An 11789-nucleotide genomic window follows, 5' to 3' on the forward strand; every position below is an offset into this window, starting at 1 on the left:
TTAATGGAAAGAAAAAATTAAAGCTCCAGTATATGTTAAGTAAAATTACACTGCCAACATGACGAACTATTTATTTGGATAAATAGTTTTTAAAATTATTTATTTTTAATATTTTGAATTTTTTTATTTATATAGGCCAAAAAGCCTATTATCTATCCAACATCTACTTTCTCTTCTTTCTTATCTTTCCGTCTATTTCTGTGTTCACTAGTTTTTCTTCCTATATTTATCTCACGACATTCAATTCGTCTATCACTGTCTTTTACTCTCTATCTTCATTCCATCCATACACCTAAAAAAAAGTGTATATTTAACATTTTCAGGGTCAAAATGAACATTTCTACAGATGACCCTTTAAGCTAATATTTAAGACCTTGTAATTAATGCAAAAGTTGAAACGAAAAATCGTTACAAATCCTAGATCAGAAGGTCACAAACTTCATAGGCATTGTCATTTTAGCCCATATGCTAATAAATTGGGCTACAAACACGGACCATTCAATAAGTAAAACAATATACAGTTTAGTCCCCAAAAAATATAAGCTCGGATATAAATGATACTCAATGGAACAACATGAAATCAAACAATCGGCAACCATACCTGACATCTTTTTCCATTTCTCTCCAAGTACTCTTCCCACATCCGTAAATGAAATTCCAGGATTAGTTTTCTTCAGATTCTGTCAAACAAAATTCAGGAATATTATGTAGAGAGAACTATTTCGGGTAGACTTTGTTAAAGGTCATTTGGCTACAGAGTTCGGTCTTAAAAGCATGCCTCTTTCACTTGCATTAATTAGAGAATTTGTTGGATGATCTCATTATTATTTATTTTACCCGGCATTGTAAAGATTTTTTTTCCTTACCCACCCTGAGACTTCTATGTTCTCCACCAAAATATCCAGTAGAGCAAACAAAATGAAGTATACAATTCTACTTAAACTACCACTGTAACCTAGAGCTATGCAGATGTGATAAATACTCCCATCCAAAACCATACAGCCCATCTATATGATATAGAATAGAACACACCTCTCTTTCCAATTTAGAAAAGAACATGAAACCAGACATTGCCCTCTTCGGTGCATTTGGGTCCTTTTTCTTCTTCTGTTTTTTCTTCTTTCCATCTTCATCATCTTTTGGTTTCTTTTTAGAAGTAGATGCCTTAGAAGGCAAGTCCTTCTTTGATTCTTTTTTGGCAGGCTTCTGAAAATTGGCCATATTAAGCTTGTTAGACACCATATATTTAAAGAATATAGAAGAATCACAAAGATAACAAACAAACGCAAAAAAAAATCACTTGCCTCTTTCTCATCACCACTATCACTGCCATCAGAATCGTCTGCCCCAGAATCATTAGTGGGAGAACCTTCATCATCCTTGTCAGCAACAAAATCAGAATCCTGTAGACATTTACCACCATTTAATGTATACAGAAACAAACACTATGAAATCCAGCCACATTTAACCCCCCCCCAACCAATGACCAAAATGGTGCCAAGTTGCATAGAGTCCATACTGAAAATGTGTACATAAGTAAATGACAAATGCACACAAACACAATAGAAAGCAAAACAGACAAAATGAATAAACACTTAAAATAGAAGAAAGGTCAACTGCATGAATTCAATAATTGCATAAACTGAAACCTAAGCTTTAGGTTCACTCAAGTTTTTTCACGGCCAACTATTTTCAGATGTTGGTCAACATATATAAATTTGTCTCCTTGATTTATAAAACTAGAACACTTATTAACTAAATGCTACTCAAACTGAAAGATAAGGATGAAAAATATATTAAAAAAATATCTGTTTGATCACCTCCTCATCACTTTCATCTCCACCAGCTTCATTTTTTATGCGCTCAAGATGTGGATCAACAGCATCATCATCATCATTCTCGAGAACCTTCTTTATACCAACAGTGGGTTGGGCATCTCCCAAGTTCAAAATTTTTAAGCCCTTCGAACTGCATGTGCAGGAAAAAAAAACAAATTATTTATATAACAGTTAGTTGTGTGTAAAATTTGGCATTAGGCTAACAGTTACCTGATAAATTCATACAAATTGTGGTACTCGTTTCTCTGAATATTATGGAAGAGATGCTCTTGTGCAAATTTTAATCTAATAAGAAGGTCAAAATAATGCATATTGGAACCACCAGCAGCATGCCGCTCAAATTCCACATAGTCAATCTAATAGGAAAGGGAAAAACATAGACAAAGTCTAATATCATTTTATCACCGAAATAGATTTAGCTTCCGAAACACAGAAAGAAAGTAGAGTACAATAGATAATTGGAATCCAAATTCTTGTACCGTGACAATATTTGCCTGTCAAGTTCCTCCTTCAGAGGAAAAGCAGTTCCATACAAGTTGACTTTGCATTGCCTCTTCATCGCTTCTTCCATTCTCCTTGTCTACACATGAGAAACACAAGAAAAACAAATGCAGAGTATAATTAAATACACCGAAGCTATAAACCTGCTAGAGTGGATAATAATTTAAATTATTTTCATTTAGAAGGTTTTCTTTTCAAAATGAACCCTAATTTAAAAGGGGAAATGGTGACGAGTGAATGGGATAAAGCGGTTCCAGAAGCAAAGAGTAGTAAAAAAAACGCAGAAAAGATTAAAAGCGAGAGATAGGGTTTAGAGAGATTACAGATTGGAGGGAAGATTGGAGAGGGTGAGAACCAACGATGTCGCTCTTGACTCCATGGAGACCGAATCGAAGCGCGTCGTTTTGGACACCTCCGATTTCGTGCGGGATGAACTTCGAAGCTGATGCATCCTCCATATAAAACCATATAATAATGAGTTAGGTAAATATGCTTCAGCGCGTGGCCTTTGCCTCCGTCAAGGTCGAAGGCCGCATCGTCTCCGAGATTGGCCTCCCGTCAAGGTTGAGAGTTATCGGAGGGCCGTCGCTGAGAATTTGAACGCAAGAATGTGGAGAGAAGTGAGATAGACTGAGAGAGAACTGAGAACTGGGAGACGGAAGGGCGCATGAATTGAGAGAGGACGTGCGCGCGTTACTTTTGGGTCTCCATCTAAGTCGGTTATACACAAAAACGGTAGTAGATCACTTAACATCTAAGTCGGTTTTACTATAAACCGTCGTAGATATATTTGTGTAGGCTATTCTACTACGGTTATTTTCTAAACCGTCGTAGATTACGTTTATTTTATTTACAAAATTGCCACCGCTTCTTATTTTACATCGTTTTTAATAAACATGAACCACTTGTTGTAGTGTAGAGGTCAATATAGAGCAATAGTACGATATTAAGAAAATAAGAATTTGTTTTATAGAAATAATACATTTTCGTTTGGTCTTTATAGTTATCCTTATTTTTAGTTCCTATAGAAGAAAATTAAAAATTTTAGTTCCTACTTGGAATCTCATCCTTTCCATAAAAGCATATCTTTGGAGAACATTTTATGTGATTTGATTTGCAAATTTTTGGATTAGATTCTGATGCAGTAATGTTTTCCATTTGTTATTTGATGTGTTGTAGGAGAAAATCGAAAGGTTGTTTTACAAGATTCTACTTGATCATGTTGAGGAGTTATTTCCTTTTGGTACACTCTAACTATTGGTGAAGCTTTCTAGAAATATGGAATCATCTTCTTGCATCCTCATGATTTTTATATAATTTTGAAGGAAAAGTTTAAGTTCAGTTATATTTTCATCCTCCTAGAATTCTCTATCCTTATAACCTTTTAGATAAAGGAGTTGTTTCTATTATCTGTCCAAAAAGTAATTATTTCATTTTTTGGGATATGGTTTAAAGAGGGAGGATTTTTGAAATGCTAGGGGATTGGCCTAAGAAGAACATTCAAGTCATTATTATAATTGATGGAGAGCGAACTCTTTGTCTTGGGGATCTTGGTTGTTAGGTACTTTTATCATACTTGTTCATGTATTATGATGTTTGTATTATATGATCTAATATTGTAATTTCTCCTTTGATAATTAATGTTGTGTTGTAAAGGAATGGGAATACCAATAGGAAAACTTTCTTTATATATAATAGTTGGTGGAGTTCGGCCTTCTACTGTAAGTATTTTTAGTTTACTATTCATGTTGTCACAAATTTCTTGTGATCAGCTAATTCATTTTAATATGTTGCTTGGCTTTCACTTCTTATTAAAATTGTGTTATTACATTATCAAATTGTTTTAGTGCTTGCCTATTACCATCAATGCGGGTACAAATAATGAGAAGTTGTTGAATGATGAATTGTATATAGAGTTGAAGAATAAACAAGTAATTGGGTAGGTTGGTTCATAATTTGTTTTCTTTAATTGGTCTCGTTTTTAAATTTTCATTTAATATTACCATAACAATAAATTTTCTTCAACTTTTTTCAATTCCAAAAATATGTTGAACTTTTGAATGAATTTATGACTACAATCAAGCAAAATTATGTTGAAAAAATCCTCGTTCAAGTATTAAGTAATATATGCAAAGACATAATTTCTCCCTTTATCTAATAGGAAGTGCAACACTTGTTAATTTCAATATTCTTGTCATTTTAATGTTTTCTTATCAACAAATTAAGTGAACAATGTTAATTGGAACATCAGAACAAGGGAAAACTTTTACTAAAGATGTGGTTGAAGCCATGACTTCCAATAAAAAGGTAATATTCCATTCTACTTATTATGCATTTGGAAGTCCACAAAAGCTAATCTATCTATCATTTGTATATACTTGTAGAAATCTATTATTCTTGTTCTTTCCAGCCCAACATTACAATTTGAATGCAATATTGAGGAAGCATAGCCAGGTAATATGAAAAAAAATGCTATACTCTTTTCCTATTATAATAATCATAATATCACCTAACTATATAAATAATTAGAGTTCATTGAGATCACTACAAAAAAAGACAATTTAGTGACCATTTTATTCGATTTGTTTAATTACATAAATAAGTTATTATTTACCATAGCGATTGACTTAAGGTGGTTGAAGAAACCTTGTCATAAAGCCATTTAGTGACAAAAAATACATTGTCACTAGTTTGTGATTGAATATTTTTACCTCACATAGATAAATTATATGTTACTGTCATTTTGGCTGCTTTGCTAATGGAACTCAATTGTGTAATCGAACTATCTATCACCAAATCGATCACTATATTTAATATTTAATTTTAAAAAATTAAATATACTCTTCTTTTGATCATGATTTAAGTCATTAACTAATCAAATATAACGATGCATTTTTTTTGTTGCTATGTCGATGAATTTAAGAATATAATTTATTATATCATATTAACATTTCAGTTACTATTTTGAAAGTTACATTTACATAGCAAACTTTGTCACAAACATATCAAATCTATTTCCTTTATATGGCGAGCTAAAAAATATCAATCACTAAATGTGTTCCACAATACTATTTTATTTATTCATATGTCAATTTATATTTTTAAACTACTTAATGGTCAAAAATGATATATAAATAGAATTAATAACATTGAAAAAGATAATGCATATATAGTAACAATATTAATCATAGGAAAAGTGATTATTAACATATACAATGTACAATATAATTTTCAAAACTACAACCGGTAAAAACATTCAAAAGTATATGATATATAACTAATAGAAAAAAAACCAACATAAGTATATGATATCATAAAAGACAGATACATATGCAATCAATAGTCTTTTGATGTGTCATTGACATGATCATCTTGGACATCTTCATCATGGTATTTGGTGTCATCCATAGTCATAGTCAATATATTAGGCTTTAGCATGAAAAGGTTAATATAAAGTGTCATAGGATTTACTCATCTTATTGTCACATATACTCACTTTGTTATCTCTTTGTTCACTTTGTAACTCATGATTTTGCATCAATTGCTCCATTTTTTATGCAAGCGTCATCTCCTTAGCTTCCTTTGCCATAAGCTCAACATTCAATTTCTCAATTCTCTCATTCATTTTCTTTATTTGCTCTACTACTAGAGCTTGGGATCACATAAATTGAGTACGTGTTGAGTGATTAAACTTTTTGTTGAATGTATTAAGTCCATACACATTTCCTTTGTCATTCTCACCTCCAACAACTCCTAAATATATTTCATTGTCATTGATAAAGGTACAAGAGACTTTTGTGTAGATGTTCCTTCCCCGACAACACACTATAGGACTTCCTTTCAACATTTTTGATATCCTTCTTGCAAAAAATAAATTCAAATATCTTTTTTTTATGATTAATACATAATGATAAACTTCAAAGTATATTTAGAAAAGTTGAAAGGTAAAACTTATAGCAAGGTCAGGGGTTTTGTCATTAACCCATGCTCCAATCTTCAATTTATTTGTTCTCTCCACTACCTCTTATAAATTATGCATAGTGGACCTACAAGAACATCAAATATATTTCTATTGAAATTACGTGAACATGCAATTGTAGTAAATACACTATAAATGGTCTAGCTTTTATTGAATTATTCTTGCTAAAATTATAATAACATTACAATTGGTAAAACGATCTAACACAAATTTTCATTAAGAAAAACATAATAGTGATGTGAAAAACTTCTCATAAAAACTTAAAATAGTGACTCTAGTCTTGATTTTTTAAAGGAAATTTTGAATACAAATTGTTGCACCACAAATATATCAACTTAGTGTTCAACAAATTATATAAGATATATCTTCATAAATTTTTATAGATCATAGATAAAGTAGCATACTTACCCATTATAAAGCATCAAGGGCATTTCTAAGCCATTATCTTGTACAAATTATAATGTCTACTTTCTCACACGGAAACATAAATACAACAATGTAAAAAATATTGCACACTATATAATATGGATCACTAATCATTTGGATCACTATATATATGCACTTCCTACAGTTATAATCCTAAGGCCTTCCTACTCAAACAAATACATTCAAATTTTTTTCTTTACTCTGTTACCTTTGCATAACAACTGTAATTTTCAAATAGAGTATTACAAGTTTGTCCTTAATTTTTCTATCAAAATCATAAAACCATGCAACAAGATATTGGGCTTAAATTTGAAATAAAAATACCATTTCCCATAATGAGTTGCTCTAGATATGGATCCACCACAATAGGTTGAAACTCCCTTATCATTAGCTCGATTTGCCTAGGTAGTGGAGCTTTTATTTTGGAAACTCACGGAACCCCAATGTTGGTCCAAAGCTACTTGAACATTAGCTTGAATCCATGCCCCTTTATCTTGACCATTCCTGACCTTGTTCATGGCATTTTTTTTAAAATGTGCAAAATTTTTGCTTGAAAAACATACTTGATGACTTGCTCTTATTGTGGGTCCCACCTAAACTCTTTATGCAAAAAAAGATTGAATAGGGTAATAATCATAATTCAACAAACAACACATTTTAAATTGAACTCCCATTTAATTTACCTTAAATTCTCCAAACCATTTGTCTTGAAGGTTAAATGTTACCTTTTACCAAGATGAACTTGGTTGATCGAATTTTTGCTTGATGATCCGTGAAATTACAACAGAAGGGCCATTGGCTAGTATAAATCTGTATAAAAAGATATTATCAAAGTCATATTTGAATAATATTATAACAAACAAAAAATATTAAATCAAAATTTACTTACTCACCTTTTTCTACATAAAGCCAAAGCCTTTGATAAGTTGGATGTCCAAACTTTAAAAAAGGTGGGTACTCAGGTGCAAATGAACCTTCTCGTGTCAAAGGTGTATCCTCTTTAGAAAGAGTAGAAAGAATTAATTCCCCTATGGTGGTGGGATTAGGTTCTTTTTGAACTATATAAACTAGAGCATGTTCAATAGGATTTATCAACTTTGAGATTGAGATGTGAATTTTGGTAGGAAAGTTTGTAGTGAATGAAATGCTAAATCCTACCAATGACTCCAACACCCTCAAAGGCCATAAACACATCTTCTCATTCATCAGACAATTCCTTTGAATCATCCCCATCAAGAAGGTTAGCCTTATTCATAACTTTTCCATCAATAACGTCAAAATCGACATTTAACTTACTACATGGAAAATTTGGGACATGAAACACCACTTTCCTCACAACCCTTTGAAAACCACGAGTGTGCTCCCAAGACACAATCTTTTCCAACTTTGTCACACGGGCCTGACAATCCCTACTATGTTCTAACAACAACGTCCTCTTGAATGACAAGTTACCTACGTCCTCAGTGAACTTATCGCACTCTCACAACACCATACCTTTCTCGATAATAAGCTTTTCCATCTAGGCAGCAAAAACATCTCCCTTCCTCCTCAAAGATCATCTCTTGCCAATCAACCTCTCCCTTTTCCATAAAGACGTGTGCATGTAATGGCCAACGCAACCCTCTCTGACTGGCTAACATCCAACTCAAAATAATCATCAATGCATCTTTATCCCTTTGAGCAAAACCACTATCACTCAGCCTAGCAGCTAATCCCTAACCATTGTCATCAATCTACTTCCACATGTCGTCTCTCCAACCAACCTACACAAAGACCATGTTATGTCATAAAAATCCCAAGACATAAATACACACGACCACCCTCAACTCAACAACGACCCATACACACAAGAATCTTTGCTAGCAAGGTCTATTAACAAAATCAATAAGAATCAACAAAACGGAGAAATGACAAGTGACAAAGCATTCTGCCTTGTTCTCCTTTCACAAAAACAACAAAGGGAAGGAAGAATACCTACGATCTTGAAGGTCTTAAAGACAACGTGGAAAGAAGACACAAGAAAAATAGAAGAATAATAAAGAAATGGTGCAAAAAAATCACCAAGACACCATCTTCATTAATGGACATATAGATAACCAACACTTATATGCCACAAATCAATAGACAACACTCACCATCAATTTCTCGCCAACGACCCATATTTCATGACATATTTGTAAACACCAATTTTTATTCCACTAACTTTTCTACTAATTTATTTCTCAAAATTTTCAAATTAATGATTCAAGAACAAGTAATTTACAAACCAGATTTTAACTTAAATAAAAATATATACAATAATAATAATAAAAGAAAATCAGAAAAGACAAAGGAAGAGGGAAACAATATCTTCCTCTGTACCAAATCTCTACCATCCTATACTTTTCTATGCTGTTAATTCTCCTCCAACAAGTTTGTTGAGCTTCTCTGCCATAGCCACCAACATGTCCCCATGAGCATGCTTCTGCCATATATGCTTTCAAAGCATGAGCTTGGCACCAACTGCCAAAGAATAATTAAAACAATAGTGAGTCTATAAATAATAGAACAGAACATGAACAAATTTTTTCAGAGGCAAACAGAGAACCACGGATAATAACCAAATTTCAAACAGGGAGAACTCAAGCAGAAGATAAAAGAAGAGGCTAAAGCAGTGCGAGTATCAATATTTCTCTCTGATTTTATGATGTTGTTGTCATAGAATGCAAATTAATTTCTAATCATTAAAATAATTTTATTTTTTAGTGAACCTTTTACCATGAAACTGAAACCCTCATCTTAGCAAAGCATTTAACAAATAAAAATTAGTTATAGTAAGAACAGATAGTAATAAAGAATCAAAGAGAAGACTAATCCATACCAATGCGACAAAAGATCGGTTCCTATGAACACTGGAAACGATTTTCGGTGGATGTTGCTTCCGTCTTCTCCCTCACTTCCTTATTACACCAACGAGCCGCTGCACTAACCAAACCACTGTAAACACCGTTGTGCACCACCATCAGAATAGTAATAATAATAATAATATGATAATAATAATAATAGTTATTATAATTGTAATTACTGTAATAGTAATAGTATGATCGAAGCCATATCCGGTCAAATAAATACAATTAAATGTAGTACTAGGAAGTGACTCCTAGGTCGTCTCCCAAGGACCGTCTTTTACTGTTAAAGGCTTAAACACACAGGGGGGTTGTTTTCAGTTTTTCAGTTGGTAACACAATAATACGAAATAAAACAGTAAGTAAAACGGATTGGTTCCCTGCTCAGATTGCAACTATTTTATCCCTGGTTCTCAGAACATTTCTCTGTTCATAACTTAATCCTTGTTCCATCCGAGTTAACCAACTAAGCGAAGATTAACTCAAGATTTCCCTACACGAATTAAGTAGACGTATACAACATTAAACCTCCCCACAAGATTAAGCAAATTGTGAGCAACCTGATTCATTAAGCATGATCAGCTATCAAAAAAACGAAAACGTTTCAGAGGTTCAATGAAGAGGAACCAAGTAGAACACAGATTCAAATACAAATAAAACCTCAAATAGATATTGCAATCTGCTCAAGGAACCAACCCCAAGGGTTTTTAGCCTTCCATTAAAACAGAACAGCAACATAAATACAAACAGAAAGTAAAACGAAAATGCAAGGAAGAGAAGGAAAACGAAATGGCAGCTCACAGAACAAAACGTAAAAGAACCTAGCTATATGAGAAGCAAACGTGAAGGAAACAGAAAACAGAAGCTTTATAAAGAGAAAAACGTGAATACAACAATGGATTTTTTCACCAGAGCAGACCAGGAGAAAACAAAACGTCCAAGAACAGCTACAAGAGAGAAAACGTAAAAACTAAACTAAGGGAGGCTACTGTTCACGTAGACACTTCAGCCTCTCATGTTAGTGCTGCCCAGTCAGCCTTACCCTAGGTGCAGTTGACCTAAAACGAAAATTGGGCCCCCATCATACAAGTCTGACCCAATAATACAATAAAATAAAATACAGATTGAAATTAAATGCTGAGGTGGAAAAATGGTGCAGTGGTGACATGGAAGATGACGTGGCAGTTACTCTTGAAGTCCAAAAATTAATTCCAAGCTCAATTAATTATTAAACTGTCCTGAAAAAAAAATTTGGAATAATTAGATTCAGAAAATTCAAATTAGTTAAAATATGAATTACCGGTCCAATTAAAGCCCTAATAGAAAATAGTGCAGAATATCAACAATTAAGCACAAATCGGAGATTAAAATAAGTACGGAAAGGTAAGAAAATAAGGGAAAATAATAACTCATCATAGTAATAATAATAATCAATAATAGTAATAACAATAACTATGAGATTCTTCTTCAACATTTATAATAACTATTATTTTAAAAAAAAATGATTATTTGAATGTAACATTCTCTTGATTCTAGAACTTAAATGTACAAGTTGTGACAAGTTGTTATCTTAAAGTCCTTTTATTTAAAATATAATTAAATATCAAATAATATTACTGCAATATTCAACATAAATATTCAAAGTTATTATATAAAAGATTTTATTTGAGAAATGGTTAATTAGATGAGACACCTTTTTAACTTTTAAATTTAAGATACAAGTTATGTCAACTTGATATCTTTAGATTTGTTCCCAAAAATAAAAATATCCAACAAAAAATCTTTTAAGTATATATCGTAATAACAATAATATCAATAATAATGATTATAATTAATATTAAATATATATATATATATACACATTTTTTGAATTGACTCTGGTGTACACCTCAGTCAATTTTATATTTTAAGGTGAATGAGCTAAGACAGTTCAAAAATCTTAAATTTTAAAAGAAATTAATTAAAAATATATCAACATAGAAATTTTTTTTACAAAGAACTACGTGACTTTGATTCTTTATTATACATAGAGATACATAGGAGCAAGAAATAAATCTTGTCGAGGCAAAAAATAAAAAATAATATTATCTTCCTTTTTGCATAACAATAATAAATTTAACTTTTTTTTTAAATGCATTGGTTAAATTAGTTAAATAAAGT

General features: G+C 31.9%; 1 protein-coding gene across 1 annotated transcript; it reads right to left on the reverse strand.

The window, feature by feature from the left end:
• Positions 1-353: 353 nt before the first annotated feature.
• LOC109811730 (FACT complex subunit SSRP1-like) lies at positions 354-2164 on the reverse strand. Its single transcript, XM_083065935.1, has 5 exons — positions 2049-2164; positions 1821-1968; positions 1305-1403; positions 1033-1206; positions 354-680 (listed from the first exon to the last, which is right to left on the reverse strand). The coding sequence occupies exons 1-5, from the start codon at positions 2147-2149 to the stop codon at positions 423-425; spliced, it is 780 nt and encodes a 259-aa protein (XP_082922061.1). The 5' UTR covers positions 2150-2164; the 3' UTR covers positions 354-422.
• Positions 2165-11789: the final 9625 nt, after the last annotated feature.

The sequence above is a fragment of the Cajanus cajan genome, chromosome 10 (assembly GCF_000230855.2).
Source record: "Cajanus cajan strain Asha chromosome 10, NIPB_CcT2T_4, whole genome shotgun sequence".
NCBI classification, from domain to species: domain Eukaryota; kingdom Viridiplantae; phylum Streptophyta; class Magnoliopsida; order Fabales; family Fabaceae; genus Cajanus; species Cajanus cajan.